At 37.4% G+C, this 21,417-nt stretch overlaps 1 protein-coding gene across 6 annotated transcripts in view; it reads right to left on the bottom strand.

Annotated features, from left to right (window-relative positions):
- The window catches only part of enah (ENAH actin regulator), a 166,372-nt gene that overhangs the window by 100,467 nt on the left and 44,488 nt on the right, over positions 1-21,417 (bottom strand). For 5 of the 6 annotated variants that reach the window (XM_040124784.1, XM_040124786.1, XM_040124787.1 and 2 more), the window contains exon 1: positions 20,048-20,120. The exons of the other annotated variant lie outside the window; for it this stretch is intronic. In XM_040124784.1, coding sequence (XP_039980718.1) covers positions 20,048-20,061 — 14 coding nt within the window. In that variant the 5' untranslated portion in view covers positions 20,062-20,120. Of the gene's footprint in view, positions 1-20,047; positions 20,121-21,417 lie in introns of those variants that run through there. 6 annotated transcript variants of the gene reach the window in all.

The following is a 21,417-nucleotide window of genomic DNA, read 5'->3' as shown; positions in this document are numbered from 1 at the left end:
ATTAGGCTCTATGTCGATCCTATGCAGAAGTATAAATGGGCCTTAATTTAATGACCTGCAACTCCACTCCCTTCTCTACAGAGGTCCACCGACCTCCCCACCATTGACATGATAGATGTCTACCACCCCCACCGCCCACCCCAGAGTGCAAGCTCTGATAACAGAGTCATCTGCACAGCAAAATAGACCAACATATGGGAGAGGAGAAGGGTAACTATTTCTCCGACAAAGTAGAGAAACAGCTATTGTACATTATAAATCAACCTACAACTACTGCTCCACTACATGTCCACACAGCAGGTGAGGAAATGCTTTTCACACCAGCCCCACCACTTGTCAAAAGAGCAAGCCCACAGCAGCCTTCTAACAGCAAGACCAGACCCCTCAAAATCCAGCGCCTCCCCCAAGAGCCAACCAGCAACAAGAAAGATAATTTATGGAAGAGCTAGAAGACACTCCTATAACATCACCAGTTTGGGATAAACTAATTGTTGGGTCTCTTTTCTCCCCCCATCCAACCCCACCCCCTCAGCAGATATTTTCATTGCCATAATGTTGTAAATGGTTATTAATATTTTCACATTTTATTTAAAGGTTATATTCAGTATTAGTAATTCATGTTTGTGTGTTGTAGTTTAGTAATGTTTATTAAAACACGTAGTGCTTTTACTTTGTTATTAAAAAAAAAAAAAAAAAAAAATATATATATATATATATATAGCTCATGTTATTTAATTTTTTATTTCATTTTCTAATTTGGTGTAAATAAGTTTTTTTTAAAAAATTTTGTTTTTCAATAAAAGCACTTATTAAGTTTATTTATTGTGGTCTTTGCTAATGCATGTCAAATAATAATGAAATAATTATAATTACCTGAGTGTAACAGCAAGCCACTGTTTGGGTTCGATGGCAGCCCGGAAATTTGTTGTCTGCCCTGTCAGGTCGACTCCAACCCAGGAAAGAAGAGGATCAATTTGCTCAGTGCTCATTCTGAAATACTTGAGGTGTTTGTCCTTATCGAGACGCAATTCAGCAGCAAGACGGTGAAAAGATCCGCATTGCCTCCTTTTCTGGTTTATTGTGTGAACCCACATTCTTTGCCTGTTTCTCCTCTGGAGCATTCGGAGCAAAAGATAAAGAGCAATGGCTTTCCTTCTGTCTATAACCCGCACTAAGAACCAATGGAAAAAAAATGAATTAACCATGTTAATATTAGTTAGAAAATGTGAATAGACAGGTAATGAAAAGAACTATCTAAAGTAACATTACATATAAAGAAAGAAGAAAAGAAGAAAATAAATAGATAATAACAAGTTGTCCTAGGCAGTCTTTTTTCTTTATGATCAACATGCTGTTTTACAAAATGTCTTTCAATTAAACAAATAACAGAGGAGCCTACTTATCCATTTGTAAAGGGACTGGAATGTCGAATTTGAAGCAAGATATCATAGCCAGACAAACGCACAGCACTTCTGATTCAACAGAGACTTAACCCAGAACATCTGCTTACACAGTTTTAGATTTGGTTTGGCCCCTAAAGTGTAAATTAGAAACTTCTCGATAAGCCCGACCCAGGAAATCTGTAGAACAGAAACCCAAAAGCCCCCATGGAAATGGGTTTTAAACCGAACCAGGCAAAGTGAAGAGGGAATGCTGTATATTTTTATTTATTTATTTTCATTATTAATATTTTTTTTTTTTACAATTGAGCAAATAATTCTTTTTTTGGTCTAAATGAAATATCTAACTGTAAATGGTGGAATCTCTGTCTGTCTGTATTTCAATTTTCTGCGAACTGCTCATCTGATTGACTTCAAACTCGGAGGTGTACTGCTGAGGACCCAAAGAAGTGCAGTGTAGTGGAGCTTTTGGATGAGCGGTTCTCGAGAAAACTTCAAACATTACTTTTCTAAATGTTACTGGATGTAAAAAAAAAAGGGCGGAACTACACCACGAGGGCAGTGCAAAACCCGGACAATTTACAGCGTGCACATGCCAGGGTGTTAAGAAAGGCGGAACTCAACTGCGACGGCCTTTTCTATGCCGTAACCCAGACAATATCGCAGCGGAGCGGAGCAGCCAACTCCAGCAATAACAAACGAGATTGACTGACCACACACACTTCAGCCCAGAAAAAATTCCCAGTAATCAGCCCCTACCAACAGGCACATTTTGAATGGGCACTGCACTAGTGTATTAAATTTATAATGAAATGAAGTCAAACATTCTATATTGATGGCCATAATAGAATGTTTGAAACTCTAGAGACTGTGCATGAAAATCCCAGGAAATCAGCAGTTTCAGAAACACTCAAACCAGCCCATCTCGCACAAGTTACTGAGATCACATTTTTCCCCCCATTCTGATGTTTGACATGAACATTAACTGAAGCTCCTGATCTGTATCTTCATGATTTCATGCATTGTACTGCTGCCACGATTGGCTGATTGGATGATTGCATGAATAAGCAGGAGTACGGCTGTTCCTAATACAATGCTCAGTGTATATAGCCATAAAGGGCAGTTTCAAGACCCCTTTTACAATGATTGTCCTATTTATAAGAGTCAACTGGAAAGAGTCAGCTGAAGTTAGCTCCATGAGTTGGTTGAAAATGCATGTTATTAAGCTAATATTAATTTAATTAGTCAGGTAGCAGCTGATAATGTCTGCTGGCAACAGCTGTCATTTTAAATTAATAGCAAATTGACAGCTAGAAATAAGGAGCCGCTTTTGCCCATGTCTGTCTGAAATCAAGGACCCATTGTATAAGTGTTGTACATGAAATGAAAGCTTAACAGGTGTAGCAACAATAACAATAATAATAATGGTCAGGTACATTAAAGAGAAAAAAGAAAAAACAAACAGGAAACATTCATATTTTTGATGCTGGTACCATGGAAAGCTTAGCACTTGTCTATTGACACTCTTCCTAAAGATATTCCTTCATGTTGTGTTTTCAAAGACCCTGAGTACTCTGTGGTTTGGGGAGTGGTCATCCTGAAATAAACCATTCTACTCAGGACAGAAATGTTTAATCATGTGATAAAGATGATCCCTCAGAATAAATTTATATGGATTTACAGTGACCTTTCCTTCAAAAGGGAAAGGGGATCCAGCACCAGGAAAATGTCACCTACCTGTGTATGAGCATCAGCATTAGTTATGCTTCTACATACTTGTATACATTTATTAAGATATTACTTTTTGTCACCAATCAGTATGGTAAGATAATTTCATTAATCTCATTAAATGTTTGAAATTAACTGTCAAATACAATGCATTTTTAAATTATTTTATTTCCTCAAAAATTAAATGTAATGTTAACCCCTGTGTAATATCACAGTTAGAATCCATAGGGTAAAAACTGAGAATTGAAAGAGTAAAGGTAACAAGAAATGATTGTAATGGTTATTACGATGTCTTCCAAAAATTCCAAAAATCCAAAACAAGTCTGCCAGAAATCCCAGCATTCAAAGCAGGTTAGATCAGATCACAATCTCTGCGAGATATGTTCAGATATTAGGAAGCAAAAGTTTTGTAAAAATGCAGATATTACCTGTATTGAATGGTTATTTGAGACATTCATATTTCAGTTTTAACCTTTAAAATCTTAGTTTTAAATGGTCAAATCTCAGTTTGAGCCTATCCAATCATACTCATACAAATGATCATTTCTGATTCCATTTTCCTTGTCCTTTCCATCATATATAACCAGAATAATTGAATCTTTCAAGTGACATGTTAGAATCTATTGAATTCTAAACCATGACTCTAATAATTAGTCTTTGGTATCTATAGAATTGACCCATGCCACACAATCAAGCTGTAACTACTCAAGAGACCCAGCGGACAACAGCTAGTCACTGGCACAGTGTAAGGTAGTGATCAACAGTCCCACAATCCTACACAGTATTCCCCATGATCTCCCCTTTCCAACCCCATTGTCTTCATATAGAAATTGCAAACCAAGTCATCACCCTAGCAACACAGCCTTAAGCAGGAGAGGGTCTGTGAACTGCTAAAAAGAGAGACAGAGAGAGAGGGGCAGGGGTCCAGATGCGTACAGATATGCATACATGTACCTGTTCACTATTGACTCATAGATAAACAACTACTTGTTTGCATGGAAAATACCTACTTTCTACTTTGCTGATACAAAAACAAACATATGATATGGTAGAGCCATGAGAAAAGACCCACAAGCATGAGTCACCCACTCTGCCAGGTGGTGGGACAGACAGAGAATTAGCAGGAGAGGACCAGTGTGTGGCATGATAGCAGTAAAAACACATACACACACACACACACACACACACACACACACACACACACACATATACATATACATACACATATATATACATACACACACATATACACACACAAACGCATATATATACACACACATATACGTATATATATACACACATATACATATATATGTATATATATAAATATACATATACATAAAGAAATAAATATAAATATATACATAAATATATAAATATATATATACATAACAGATCCCCAGAGAACTGATCCAAAGATGGCTCCCCCTCTCTCCTTGCCTCTCTCCTTGTCTTTAATGACTCTGCCCTTTTCAGCACCATGGTAATAACCACCTTTTTTTATACCCCCCAGAGAGCAGGGTGGGAACCCCCTCAAAAAGCCTGCCTGACCTTTCATTGAATAAAATGGCACATTCTGGCTAATGGGTTACAAATGGGTCAAAACCATACCATAGAATAGTTGTTAGAGACATTTGGCTGACTTTTACCACTGACTTATTGGTAAGAACATAGTAGGAGCATGTAGAAGTAATACCAAGCAGAAAAGCAGTTTCCATGATAAAGCAACAACTCTTTGGCAACAATTCCCAAAGTGAGGGAAACGAAGAATCCAAGCAAATAACTGAAGATCATAAGGAGTTAGAAATTTGAGACAAAAACAAACACTACGTGTGACACCAAAAATCACTAAGAAATTACAAAAAATAGGAAATCTTATTAACTTCTGGCAAAAAAAAAAAGCCCACTGAAAACATACATGTTAATAGAGGTTCAAATAGATTTGCGAACGTCTCTTTCACATATTGTAACACTTACAGATACACAACCCAAACACACTCAAGACTCTTTTTTTGTCTAGGGAGAACAGTCTGCATGCAAACACACTGCACACAGAGTTCAGAGTGCAGGCTGCGTGTTAACTGGGAGTTTGACGCATTTTACAAGAGTCCAGTCACATTTCCATTCAGACAGGAGACAGGGGACACATTGACAGCAGAGCAGGTCTGGACTGGACTGAACAGCAATCAGCTTTCATTTGTACATACCCATGGATACCAACAATTGAACACTTCAGATGAACAGTATTGACTTGTTTCAGCCTCAGTAAGAACACAACAGTGGACTGAAGCAAAGTTCACAAAATACCTGTGAAATTCTGTTGAATTGCTAAATATTCACCTGTGAAAGGGATGTTTGTCCCTTTTGGACAACAATAGATAGCTTGTGGGAACTTTTGAGTGGGAAATTCCTCCTCTATTCACTGGGTTTCAAAAAAATAACTGATGTATGTCACAAAAATTCAGAGAAAATATTCCTCTTTATGTGAGGCCAGATTTTTTATGACAATTATACACAATTACTTTTAAAATATACAACTAGGGCCGTCAATAATTTATTCTTATCCAACTAACCCAATTATTTATATTATTTCAATAAATTACAAAGTAATGAATTAAAGACACAGTTATCGTTATACACAATTCTGTGTATAGTTTTTAAGGCAGATTTACTCAATATTATCATCTAGTTCAATAAGATGACAGCAAATCTGACATTTCACTGCCCAAGTCACATAAACAATGTGAATGAAAACTGTGTATATAAAATGATTCAAATGATTATAATATGTTAATTTTAATCTTTTTATATAGCAAACATAAACATATACTACAGAGTTTTTTACATTCAAATACAGTCTTCAAATCACAGGTTTTAAAAGGTTTATTTATCCCGTTTTTAATGTTTTTGTTGTTCTATAACATCAGGTATTAATGTTTTTCATGCATTTTTTTCTTTTTTGTTGTTGTTTATTTTGTTGAATTTTTATAAGCCTGACTGTTTACATATTGACACAAAGAATCATGCTTCTTCTTGCTTTTAACTTTAACACTGTTTCATCACAGTATCTAAACAAAGGCTCTTTTTTCTGAGGGAATTAAATTAACATCTTTAGCACTAATGAGTTTTACTTTAATGTAGCTTGAACTGCTTGTGTTTACATGTACACTAAAGCATGGGAGAAAGCATTTGCAGATTCTACTGAGTGTTTCTGTGCATTTGCAGTGCTGTTTTTGATCTTAGTACCACCATACAATGTTAGGCATCAATCACCTCTCACTTCAAAGCACGACGCACTCTTTCAATATATGTAACACACACACTCCCATAGAGCACTGGTTTTCATTGGTCGAGGCACAGGACTGAACATGTTGTTCATGCAGAAAGATAGACAGACCAGAAAAAACAAGCCAGGCTCACCTTATCCATCCAGCTAATCACAAAATCACTACAACTTAATGAGAAGGGATATAAGTTGATTGGTGAAACATGAGATTTTGATCTGATTTCCTGAGCATGCTGGATTGTTTTTATCAATGTAAAGTCTGTATGACAACACCACACCACTACAACATCTCTGTGGCTGTATGGCTCAACATCTTATTTTCCTATTGGCCTTCCCTGATGTTTAAATCCCATTCCAGTTTTCAGCTGTACTTTCAGTGAATATTGCTGAGTCTTCTACTCTAACTTCCTTCCTCTCTTTGCTGAGAAAAATTTAGAATGAGACAAAATTGGTGACACTTTGTTGAATTTCTCTAATTAGCATTAACCACATTTAGAAAGTCTGCCTTTAACTTGAACAAAGAAAAGAAATTTTCATTTCACAATTGACATTGTGTAAAATGTCTCTTCCTTCTAAATCACCTAAGAAAAAAAGTGGCTGAAAGGCACAGTAGCCACCAGCTACATGCCAGCGAAGGTTTGATAATAGGTCTAACAATTCCGCATTTCAAATTGGCAAGCCCCCACCCTGTGTTCAATCGATAATTTACTGTATATTCTAAATGCTACTGCAAGATCAATGCAATATTGATGCTGCAAGGTAATTGCAGTCTTTGTCCATAGGAACGAAAGAGGTCAGCTACAGACCATCATCTCTGGAGCCTAGACCCTCCCAGGCTTGAACAAAGGTTATCTAGTTTAAGGACGGACGGACGGTCTGTTGATCCATTTAGTCCATTCGGATACATGGAGTTTAGTTAGATTATTTATTCCCTGATTTAAGAAAAAAAATGGCCCGTTTTCTTGACTAACTGCAATGTTATTAAAGGAATACCCTATTCAAGTGACCACAATATTTGGCCCACTGTGGATAAGAAAGATGTTTTCGGACATCACTGCATCAATAATTAAGCAGTGTCCCCTTGTTTAACATTATGTTAGAGCTGGTAAATACTGACTAATAAGTCAGCTATGCTGCTAGCAGAGTCCTAACCAAGCCCTCAGGGAGACATACACATAGGGCATGAGAAGGGAATCCTACAGAGAGTTGACTCAGAGAGGAAAATCCTATACTCACAGCCAGAAGCCATAAAACCTACATTCAAATGTGAAAAACAAAACAAGAGCCTCTGTAATGATAATGACTCTCGAAACTGCAAGTCGGTCTTATATAAGAGCTCTGATGTTAATTAAAAGTGTTAAAACTGTTATTATCTAGTTCTACTGATTGTCCATGATGGTACTGTCACTTTTTGAACTTTGTAAATTTAAGTGCTGTATTTATTTTGTCATAAATGTGGCTTTTCCAGAATGACTCACACTTAATGATCCTCACTGGAGCCTTGGCTTTTAGTTTTGTGAAACAGGATTATAAATAAAAGATTACATCAACAATACCATTCTTTTTCTTTCTGTATTTAATGTAAATGTAAGTCCCTGTCTCTTAGAAATTATGTTTATATATAACTAAGCTGCATGACTGTGTATGACGGGGTTCACATCCACAGTCCCGTCTGTGGTTAGGTTTAGGCAACAAAAGCACTTTGGACAAGGGTAGGGAAAGAGTGTGGTTTTGGTTAAATTTATATAAAGATGTGTCTGAAGTCACCGTGGACTTTTTCTGTATTAAACCAGACCAGGATTCTCCCCTAACCTTAACCGAGTGCTGTGAGTGCCTAAACATAACCATAAAAAAGTTTAATAAGGTTGTATTTACTAGAAGTGGACATTATACTGCGAGATCAGATATTTTGATGGAAAACATATACGTTGTGTGTAAACACTTTAGTGATACAGTCTTTTAGTATCGACATATTTGCTACTTGCCAAATACATAAATTGTATGTCCTCATTATGTTTATAGGAAACACTGACAATTATGGTTATTACATATAAATCTAATATTTAGGAGACAGGGTTGCCTGGACTAACAACCTTTAAAACACCATAGGATGGGATGTAAAACATAGTTTCAAGTTTAAAATCAACATAAATGAAAGTTTAGTTTGTTTCCATATTGCATCCCAAGCTATTTGCGATAATTCTGCTTTGTACTGTACACTGCAGAGGCAGAACTGACTAAGCTCCACAACAGGTGTGGTCAAGCTAGGTACTTAAAATCTGATAAAGTGACACATCATTCAAGAATAAAGAAAGGGCTCTACAATACAGTTTATATGAGGCCATATTCTATGAAAAAGGCTTGAGACTTTCCCCTTCTTAAATTAAACTACTACAATGAACATCAACAGTAACACTGATTCATGATGCCTTGACCACTCATTGATCAAAAAAAGAAGAGCAATATAAACATCTCTCCTGTCTCAGGGTTTTGTCTCCCCTAGATTCCTCTCTTTAACTCGGTAGGCAAGGTAATCTCTCTAGTTTCTCTCCCTTCCTATTAAACAGCTTTCTTCATCATCCAAAGCAGTGTGCCAGCCACCTCTTCCGACCACCTGCCTCCCACCTCCTCTCCTCCAAGCCCCTGTATCAGGTCGTTTTTTCCCTTATTCATATGTGTATGCCGGAAAGGGAGCCAGCAAGGAAGCGCATGAGGAAGCCATTCAGACAGTCAGCCGGCTGTGTTTTTTCCATGGCAGTGGCACCAGCCAGCAAACACACACGGTTCAATCCTGGCCTTTTGCCATCGTGGTGACAGGAGGGGTATCCAAGCAACAGGATCCTGCTCCTGCACAACTTACTCTTGCACTCTCAGAGCTCTCTGGCGAAGGTTGGTTAGGAGCTGTTTGAGGGGAAATCACTGTGGCGGTATCACGCAGCCTGGCACGGCTCAGCTCAGGAGGGTGTGTGTGTGTGTGTGTGTGTTTTCTTTCTCTCGCCTGGCTCCCTCTGCTACATCTCTCATCTCTCACTTGATCCCTCCCTCTTTCATCTGCTTATGGCTCCCTCCCTTCCTCCCTCCCGGCTTCTCGCTCTGCTTTTATCTGTGTGACTATCCACGCGCTCATAATCTCTCTATTTCTAACTCGCCAAACACCCACCCAACTCTCTCACTTTCTCCAAAACAAATATGCTAAAGAGAGCTAGGAGGAAGAAGCAGCCAGAATGATTGATGTTTGGTGACACTAAAACAAGGATTAGTTTAGCATTGCCTAGCATTTGACAAAAATACAGTCCTGAAAGACGGGATTCTCTTTTTCACAGCACACAGACACTCACAGGAACACTGCAAGGCTTTACATTAACTGTCTAAATATGGTGCATTTGTGAGCGGCGTACTAAAGGCATGCTTCTGTGTGACTACACTCGTATTAATTTTCATTTTTTCCATTTCAGCTGTAATCAATTGGCATTATGCTGAATAAAAACATACAGTGATTGGAGTCATACATCAGGGTACTGAAAAACAGCTGAATGGAGTTAATAATGAATTCAAATGTTATGGGGCTACAAAACAATAGTCATCATTATGCTTACTAGAATTCCATGTGACTTTAAAATTGAAAGCACTGTTAAATCTGACTCTTGTGGAGGATTTGGTGGATGTTTTCTGCCAAACATTTGAGCTTTCCCACTGAGCTGATACTTCTGGTACTGGAACCCTTACTGGGTTTTACTGGTTGCTATGCCAACTCTCTCAGTAACTTGGGAGCTTGTTAGACCATCTTTTCTCTGTTGTGTTTTATTATGTGTATGTATAGAACTCTGGATGAGCAAGCTTCATATGCTAGCAAACTGCAGCAATATTAATACAGGAAATAAAAATAAAGTGTACAAAAGAAATTAGGCTTCATCTATTTGTCTCAGATATATATTTAATCAGGCAACAAAAAGTACAGATCTCATCTGAATCTTTGATTTTTTGTTAATTTAACAAATAATAGTAACATAATAGCAGGAGTTACAAACACTGAAAGCTGAACCCCAGTGAATCCAATAAAGGGTTTGCATTCAGTAATTTGGATTCAGTACTGGTTTTACATTTATCAAAATGCTATTGAACCCTAATCCTATGCCTTATATAATATATAAGTATATAGTATATAAGCCAGTCTTGTAGGAAGAGTCTTCTACTCAAAATGGCCACCTTATGAATATGGTGAATGATTAATTTGTTGTTGATGAATCTGTAAACACTTTGTAACTTTATTAAAACCATAACCAAGAACAGATTAAATGTTACATGCACTAATTTCTAAGGCAAACAGCAAACAAAAATCTAATAACAGTTCATAAATGCATAAATGCAATGTATGGACAGTGCTGAAGCTCTAATCACACATAAAATGCTCCTGATACCTGGCACTGCACATTAAACAAAATAATATGGCATAAATGTACCACATCATAAGAAATAAGAGCTTTAATATACATTCTCCTTGTCTTGTCCAATCTTGAACAGACAAGGAGACAAGGTTCTCATTTCACATCTTATATCTGCATGTAGCTTACTTTGCAGCTATCACTGACAAAGTATCAACTTGTTGAACGTGCTTTTTCAAGAGTTTGAATTAAACTTGATTCACCATGAAGGCTACAAACATATATAAATGTAAATGTATGTAAAAAAAAAAAATTTTCTTTTCTTTCCATTGGACAGCTGGCTTGACAGGCATAAAAAGAGCCACGATAGGGTAGTGTATGTCTATAAGCATGTGTAAGTGCTGTGCTGTTTTCACAGTAGACAAAAAACAAGTAAGTATTTGGACAGTTACATATTTTTATTTTTAAGACTCTGTTCACACAGTGCCCAAAGTTTAGTAGCACAAAAAGTAATTGAAAGTTACACATGAAGTCAAACAAAATCATCATATTTAAAGTGATACTGCACACTTAAACATGTTTTTGGAGCTGTAAACTAAATGATGTTGATATTGACATTTCTTACCAAAGTTATAAAAATCGGCACTTCAATGGTTGAAAATGGCTCAACACACCACAGTGTTTTAAATAATCCTGAAAAAGCAAGGCCAATGCTGACCTAGAGTCAGAGTTTGGGACTTATTTATGTTATTAAATTTATATATATATAAAAAAGAATGTTAACATCCTATAACCAGAGATGGGCAGCCCAGTTCCCCCACACCCTGAGTGAGAATCTGTGAAACTGCACTCATTTTCAAATATACTGCACGTGTACTGATCGAGACTCATCATTCATAGGAGTTTACGCTATTTTTTGCTAACCCTTTACTTAGTATTTTTCAATTTTGGTGCAATGGTTCGTACTTGTGCTTTTGACGGCTGTAGAAGCACCACTGGACTGCATTCTTTCAGTGCCACCCTCCATGAGGGTCTGAGGGAAAGAATGCAGTCCAGTGGTGCTTCTACAGCTGTCAAAATGACAAGTCTGAACCATTGCGCCAAAATTGAAAAATACTAAGTAAAGGGTTAGCAAAAAATAGTGTAAACTCCAATGAATGATGAGTTTTGATCAGTACACGTGCAGTACTGTGTGTTGCTATCGAGGGACATGCTGCCACGCATAGCAACACACTGTGATGTACAATTGCAATCAGTATTTTTCACAAGTGCAACTCTAACTACATGCTCAGCTCCGAGAGCTCTGGCTTTGGGCATTACTGGGACTGGAGCCAAAGGCTTGAATTGATACATTTGGGAAACCGTGTTCCTCCACCACACTAATGTCCACTTCAGGGGATTCTGGAGGGGTAAAAAATTCCACCTCAAAAAAGTCCTCAAGCATTGATGCCTTGCGATTCTGTGTCGCTCTTCATTTTTCTCTGGCTTTGGGATGTCACTGAGCAACTCCTGCCTCACACATCCAAGCCTGGCAACTCCCCTCTCAGCCCCATGCCACCTTTTTAGCATTTTTCAAAATTATGGATTGGGTCGAGTTAGGCTCAGAGCTGGGTTTAAAGTTACACTTTAATATTTTGTTTTAAATCCTTTGTAGTGAATGACTGCCTGAAGCCTTCAACACATAGACATCACCAGGCGCTTTGTATCTTCCCCTGTGACACTCTCCCAGACCTTCACTGGAGCCGCCTTAACCTCTCTCTCTCTCTCTCTCTCTCTCTCTCTCTCTCTCTCTCACTCTCTCTCTGCTTTTACTCTGGTCTTTAGCAAGTTGAGTGCATGCTTAGTCAATCATGTGATTGAATCAGCCAGTCAAGGATATTCCACCTCTTCAGCTTGAAAAGCTCAGATGCATTAGGCTGAATCACACACAGAATGCTCCTGTATGGCTCTTCATTCATCTCATTACTTCTTTCAGCAGCTAAGTCATCACTGAATGCCGGGGGGGGGGGTCTCTAATTAAATATTGGTTTCATTATAAATGAAACCAATATTCATTTATATAAATACAACTTTTCAGACCAACCAGATCAACTTTTTTTCACACAAGCACCTAGCAACAAACATAGTGACTTAGCTACTTTCCATGGAAGAGACTCAGCAGCTTTGCCCCGCAAGCGCAAGCGCGAGGTCGGGCTGTCCCTCTGCAGGCAAATCTCTCATTGCCTCTCATTCAATTGACTGCACGGCAGCTGGCATAGACATGAATGAGCTTCTGACTTTCTCGCTGAGTGATCATTTTACAAGTAAATCTAGCTGAAACCACAACTAAGCTCGTCTTTAACTTATGTATATGGTGATTTTGTCAGACAATATCGTGATCATAAAATCAGGATTTTAGCTATCTCTCAGAAATCCATAAGAGAACAAATAATTGGATACTTCTACCCCTCACTTGTCAATATCAACCAATAACTTTGACAGAATGCCATGAATTCTGGACACTCAATTTGGCATCCAAGAAATAAGACTGGTAAAATCAGAGATCTCAAAGCTAATTGTCTTAACCCAAATGGTGCCCTAATTGTGGGATGTGGAAAAACACACTTGGACCAGAACTAGTCCATTGACTGGGGTCTTACTTTAGTCGGGATGTCTCACACACACTGATATTAGACAACAGGTCATACATAGAATATATACACTTGTATCTCTCTCAGAAGTATATATCAAGTCACAAAGATCAAAAAGAGATAGACTGAAATAAACATACATAAATATTATAATGAAACCAATATTTAATTCGAGATTTTCTCTCTCGCCCTCATTTTCCCAATAACATCAACACTGTCTTTAAATGGTCCTTTGACATAGTCTCACTGAGGGAACAATAATTCACATCCTTCCTCCCCTTTAATTAAACCCTACAAACAGCCTCCTCTTCTTAATGTGTGTGTGTGTGTGTGTGTGTGTGTGTGTGTGTGTGTGTGTGTGTGTGTGTGTGTGTGTGTGATGACATTATGAAGCAAGTAAGTAGTCATTTTTGCCATAGCAAGCAAGAAAGAACAGAGAACAAGAACAAAGATCACTAAATAGAGAGAGAAAGCTTTTATTTTCTGTAGGTGGCATTATTTTCTTTGTCTTTTCAGCTACAGTGGTTATTACCAACCAATATCTCATCTGTTCGGCTGCCTTCAAAATACATTTTTCAGAATATATTTTAGAATTTGCAATCATGACTGACTGTACGGATATGAATATCAAAAGACCCTGATTATAAGAGTAAAGTACAAGGAACAATTATTTTGAGGACTACAGAGAGCTTTTCTCTGACTATTAACATTTTAAAGACTGTCTATTTGAACTTGCCATCTTCTAACATGACATTCACTGATACCGTATTTCCCACTTAGCTACTAAATGTTCCGTGTGCAGCAGTGTGGCATTTCAATATTACTTCATGCACAAAAGACCTCACACATAGCTCAGAGGTGACTTAGATTTGAGAGTTGCCATTTAGATTGAGGTGGAGTTGTCTGACAATATGAAGAGTTCAAAAAAGCAAACATTTTTCAAAGAGGTATCAAAGATAGTTGGTTTGCCAAAAACCAAAACAGTTCGGTACATTCTCAACATGCAGTTGCACGGATGAAAACTAGGAAATGGCAAACAATCTGGTAGACTGAGGAGCACAAGTCTTATGGATGACTGGAAAATCATTTACGTAGTGAAAACAAGAATTACCGCGTCGCAGTTGAATGCGTCTGCCAACCAGTCAAGTTGCAGTTTACATCCATGTCTATCCAAACTCATATAATATATGTATTAAAGACTCCGAAGGAATTTAATAAAATATATTAAGTGTATTGTGTCAAAATTAGCGCATGAATTTTTGAGTAATGGCCAAAAATGTGTTTTGTGAGGTCACAGTGACCTTGACCTTTGACCACCAATATCGAATCAGTTCATCCTTGAATCCAAGTGGATGTTTTTGCCAGATGTAATGAAATTCCCTCCAGGCATTCCTGCTACATTGCATTCAAAAGGATGGGACCAGACGTGAGGTAACAGTGACCTTGACATTTGATCACCAAAAACTAATCAGTTCATCCTTGAGTACAAGTGAACATTTGTGCCAAATTTTAAGAAATTCCCTCAAGGCGTTCCTCAGATATTGCATTCAAAAGAATGGGATGGACATGAGGTCATAGTGACCTTGACTAAGAACAAATCCGGGAGCAGATAGAAAAGAGGCAGTGGGCTAGTGCCACCCTGGTCACACTGTCACAATGTAACGCTTCTGTAACCCATAAGTTGAATTGTTAGCCGTGGGGCCAAGTCCATACTACATACCCCAGGAGTTTTCACAAGCCATCTTGGTTGTTGTATATACGCCCCCCAAACCTGGCCACTGCGTGTAACGTCTTCCACTCTATTGCTGCGAAATTCCAAACTCTGCACCCCAGTGCTTCTTCATGATCTCTAGTGACTTCAATCACGTGACACTGCACATGTTATTTTTTGCAAATTTGCATTTGTACATTTTTCTATTCACTTAGTGTGAACACATCCTGCAGCCCTAACTGAAAAACTTACAACAGGTAACTATTGCCTAAACATAATATCTTGCACAGATGTACATATTAACTGAGAAAAGGAGCAAATGAAAAGATTGAACTTGGGGTTTGATGAAGCAAAAATCAATACAAGACAGTAAAATTTAAATATAAATTGTGTCTTAAGACAACTCTCAAGACTTGTTTCTATCTTGTTTAATGTATCTGATTTGATCGCTTTATTATATGGCCACAATTTGCTTATATTTAACACTTATAGCATTGGTATACCTTTTATTTGGTTAGGGTAAAGTTATATATATATTTTTATAGTTATAGTATATTTTGATCAAATGAATAATTCCCCTTAGATGCTGTTGCAATGGTTACTGACCCTGCTTTGTAATAGGCCAATGCAATAATGAATAAAGTCGTACTGAAAGACTACACTGAATCAAAGTGATGTAAGAGAGAGGAACACAGAAACAGTTGGTTTAAGAAAGATTGACTTATTTTTAGGGAAAGTGAACAAAGAGAAAGATTCATTGTTTTGGTGCCAGGCTGTTTCCCAGGGTGACTGTAGAACAGGCAGGGTAAACTTTGGAGAAAGACATGATGAGAAGGATAACAAGTGTGGCACAGACGGAGCGGAGCAAAACAGTGATGGATGGAGGGAGAGCTGAGGAAAGCTAGAGAAAGAAGCAAGAATAGATAGAGAAAAATAAAGGAAGAAACGTAGAAAAATAATGACAGAGGGAGGAGAGGAAAGAGAATGCTGGACAATATTTGAAACTTAAAAACTGATCCTGATCGTAAGGGTAGCTGCTTAAGGTTCATTAATCATTAATATTGCTTTACCCATGTGTCTCCAGGTGACTGGTTTCCTGTGTTGACAAAAAGACAAACACTAGGAAACAAAACAAGATCAGGTGATGATCAGGTGAAAACAAGGTCACAAACCATCCAGTGCTGTCAAAGCATCCTCTTGACCCCGCAACACACCCTCCTGCTCAAACACAGATGTGTACGAGCTTCAGAGGACATAAATAGCTAATAAGTTCCATATCAAATGGCAGACAAGTTCAAAAAGAATGCTAGGGTTATGTGTCCATAAAACATCGCTGGAACTGTAATAACAATGGTGCATTTGATTCTCAACAAAGGCATCTTGACAATACATGAGTCGTCCACACAACACACAGGGTGTGTGAACATTCCTTTTTACTGCCTAAATGGTGAAATTTACCAGAATACAGTACAAAAAGCAGCCTTTGTCCTTTAATACTTTCGATAGGATGATTTCCAGTACAGTGAAATGCTAATGGATCACTTTACATGAGAGTGTATCAAAGAATAAGACCTGAAACAGATAATGTTCAGCAGAAGCGGATGTGTTGTTTTGGCATTCCTTTTTAAATCATATGTTTTTCATTTTTCATCCAAATCCTGACCCTGAAAGTATGGTGTGAAGTAAAACCTTGATGTTTGCAAAACTATTAAAGTGGCGACACAGATTGAATATCTTAAATAAAGAAGGACAATGCAGCCTTGAATCTTGTTCCCATCTGGAGTCACTCTGGAGTAAAGCAGGTATTCAAAGCAGTGCATTTATCTTATCTCAGGTGTCAGCAGTTTATCTAATATCACATACTTCTCCTTAGCCATAAAACCAGCAATACAACCAGACTTCATCACGCCAATGGTGATTCACTCAACAGAGAAGTGACAAAGCGAAGTATATTACTGGATTAGAAGATATGATTTTACAAGCCAAGGAAATATATTTTGCAAAGTACCTGTGGTGTCTTTTACAAAATGAGACATTACACAAGACTTGTCATGAACACATGAACACTAACAAAGTCTCTGTTATGTCTCTGTTAGGGGTATGTTCTGTTTTGAACCAGGTTCCAGGTTAATATAATGCCTTGATTCGCCAAGTTCTAAGGCAAACAAATCACTTCTCTGAGGCACACAGATCTTTTAGCAATGCTCAACAAACAGCACAGTAGCAGGCGTCTCATTTTTAGCTGATGCTGACAGTTGCTTTCATTGATGTAAATGACAACAAGTCGCTGGTGGCAGATAATATCAGCTGTAGTTAGTTAATGTTAGCCATAAGTTACTTGACAAAAGGTTAAAACTAAATTAGTTAATGTCTGAGGCAGCACACAGTTATCAGAATCTGCAAGTTAAACTTTCATTCATATCATATAAAAAATTATATATAATCAATTTATTAGTTCTAAATCAGGACTCAAGTATTCATAGAAAATAGCTTGTTTTCATATGATATTTATCTCAATTTCAGGTGGTATCCACAGGTTTTCAACATTTAGACTGCAACTCAAAACAGCAGTCTCTCTGTCTTCTCTGTCAACAAAAAGTACATCTCAATTGAATCTTTGAGTTTCAGTTATTTTCAACATCATTTACAAATGCTTAAACCTGAACCCAAATGAATTTGAAAGGGGACTCCAGAGGATTTCGGTCGAGGTTCTATTCATGTTCAGAATGTTTTTGGGCATAGACCACCTGCTGTGGCTGTGTCCACTAGGGAACATGATTGGGCCAGAATCAACAGAAACAGGAGAAACCTTGAAAAAAAAACCAAAGGTGAGGATTGGAACTGCTATCAGTTCTTGCTGACTGGCTCAATTTGGACTATGTTTATTTTCTTTGTGGTCACTTTGAGGATCAGGATGCTGTTTCACAGGAGACATTTAATGTCAAGATTAGTGACAGGTGTGAATAACTGAGGAGGAAGACAACACTAATAACACAGTTACTGCACTGAGCTGAGAAACTTCAACTTAAAAACACAATTTTCACAGAATTCAAATTACATTTTGACTTGTCATGATATATATAGCACAGGCATAATGAATATTATTTACATTGGTTCAACTCCATTTAAGTGAACCACTAAGCCATGCTACTGAGTAATTTATGTTATTAATTATACCTTTGGTTTTCTTGCTATGAGATGTCACACTGTCTGCATTGAAAAAGCCAATACTGTCCATTTTGAAGATAAACTGCAAATACTTCCAATGATCAATAAAACACATTTATATAATTAACATAAATAAATTCAATATGAATATCCTGTTATTACAGCTAAGTATCAGTTTTGCATTGTACTCTCAAAAATTAGGGTTATCGATAAAATTAAACCGTGACGTTGTGTCTAAACAATCAAAAATTACACAGAACAAAGAATTTACTTGAAAGTTAATTCCCCATTCAAAGCCACAGAGCACACAGACAGCAGGATGTTACAATTCTCTCTGTGGGAGAGGAACACAACTCTGACTTTCTGTCATTTGACCTGCACTGCTATTGTTGTCCAGTCAGGACAATGATGTCATTGTTGCTGGGTGAACTTGCCCTGCTTGCGACAAGACCGACGAGAGTCAACAGCGCAGCTTTATGAAGGAGGGAACATCTCACTAAGCAAAGAATATATACACACATACACACACACACACACACACACACACACACAGACAGACACACATATATATATATATATATGTATATATATATATAAAGGAAATATATATAGACATAGTTATATATAGATATAGATATATACATACATACACACACAAACACACACACACACAAAAATCTATATACATAAACATATATAAACATATATATATAAACATATACATATATATATATATATAAACATTATATATATATATATAAACACACACACACACACATATATATATATATATATATATATATAAACAAATACATATATACATAGAGATACATATATATTACAACATATTAACTAACTAACTAATCATATTAACCATTAAAGTAGGAAAACTGCACTGATATAGCAAAAGGCATTTACTAGCTAGATCCATGGATGCCATTTTTTAAATTGTCACTTGCAAATATTGATGAAAGGAGATATGTTGGGATGGAGGTCAGGTCAGGTCCATTCATTTACATTTAAAATAAAAGAAAAAAAAATAGATTTCAAGGGCAACAAATTAGAAGCATCTTTTTGACAGTGCTCACACTCGCACAACACAACCCATGATGAATTTGCCAACATTGCAGGACATAAAAAATCCCCTTCATGACCACAAACATGCACTTTTACAATAACCCATGGGAGCAAGTCCGCAAAGAGCTTTTTACATGTTTCTTTAGTGCAAATCTTTTAAGGGAATAAAAACGCAGCACCATAGGTGCCCCGATAACGAGACGAATCCTATCCTGTAACTGAGCAAGAAACTCCCTTCGATTGGACTCAGAGGAGTTTAACAGCAACTGCAGTTCTATTAATATAAAATCTTCTCATCTGGTCGGAGAGGCTTTTTAACACAAGGGCTTCAAATAATGAATGAATAGGCGGATGATAGTTTGTCATCTTAATGAGAAAAGAGGCCCAACAGATGAACAAGAGTGTGGATAGACAGGTAGAAAAGCGTGCAGGCAAACTCAAAGACTGGGGTAATCCTCAATCATAAACTGGCTTCTAAGATCCCTCAGATCTTGTATTGTAAATGCTAAACCTGCTTTATAGGTGATATTACTGAAGGTTAAGAGAGGGAAATGTTTAGTACAGCTGATTAAGTCTCCTTGCACTTGATATCTGACTACTGCAATTTCTTGACTCCTAAATCCTATGGTAGCTCCACTGCTTCTAAACCACTCACTGAAACTTACGAGTCACAAGTCATCTTGGCATCAGTAATGATTGCATCCAGCACCTCCACCGAAAAGAAAATCTGTTTTTGGAAGGGTTTGGTCTAATTCTTCAAGTGTCCACTTTCTCCACAGACTGGCAGACTGAGCAGCTGCTTGACTGGCTGCAGGATTGGCTGTCTGACTTCAGAGGGGGAAAGTCGGCCATTATTTAGGCGGACAGTGACAGTGGGGAGGCACCCACCCACCGGCATGTCTTGCTGGAAGTACTTCCCAACCTTATTTCCTCCCATGCATCCAGCCACACTCACTAACCTCTTTGGTGCCAGGGTTAAAAGTGGAGTAGCTGGGGGGGGTCTTCACTTTTTTTTTTTTTTTTTTTTTGTGGGGGGGTCCTTGGGGAGGGCAGTCGAAGAATGTCTCTCTGCTTCGTCCAAAAATAGATACTTACCGGCACACATCATCAGCCTGGATTATGTAGAGGGTTGTGACAGCCCTACCAATACAAGGGTTACTCATTCTGAAATATAGGTTCCCATCTGTTACCTAAGAAGGAAACATATCATCCTAAACAAATGATGCCATTACGAAAATCAGTGATATCATTCTTCCATGTTTCAGCCAGACTTAAGTAATGTGTTAGCCACAGTTTGAGTGTTAACTTAAATTAAAACATTACTTTTACTTGCCACAGTAGGAAAAACAGAAGTTATTTATAACATTAATAATTGATCTGATCTATTCAAGTATCTCAGTAAACAATGATAGTGTGACAGCATACAAGACCTGATAGGGACCGAAGAGGTTTATTATTATTATTCTTTCATTGTTCAAGTGTAAATTTGGATATTTCCCAGTCACTAAGCACTTTTACACCACCAGACTGGAAGAAGTATGGTCATAAGGCATGCATTATAAATTTAAAATGAAATCATTTCCTTCTAATCAACTGTCTTTTCATAATATTGCAATAAAATTTAATAAGATTTTTTTTTCTAGCTAAACTCAAGGTATCAGAGACTGCAACAGTTACTACACACAATACTCAAGGCTTTGGTATTGCCCATTTCAGACATGCACCCCTTTACCTTAATATGATAGCAATTTAATATGCTGATCTCATGTTGGAATAAGCACCCTGATCACTATTAAATTAAAGTCAATACTGCAATGTTACTACGTCGAACCTTGTAACATTTCCATAATACTGTAAACACCGCACAAGTCGGAACTGAATACCATCAGGTTAATAAAATGATTGCAGCACAGCGGCACAAGGTTAATCATGTAGAAAAAAAGAGAAACAGTAAATGCATCTTGTTCAGCCTTTTAAGATCACTTAAATAAATTTATTACTTCAATCTCCATCCCTTTTACACAAAGAAATTAAC

The sequence above is a fragment of the Xiphias gladius genome, chromosome 4 (genome assembly GCF_016859285.1).
Source record: "Xiphias gladius isolate SHS-SW01 ecotype Sanya breed wild chromosome 4, ASM1685928v1, whole genome shotgun sequence".
NCBI lineage: Eukaryota > Metazoa > Chordata > Actinopteri > Istiophoriformes > Xiphiidae > Xiphias > Xiphias gladius.
Note: the sequence above shows the minus strand (reverse complement) of the source record. Positions and strands in the feature narration are given on the sequence as shown.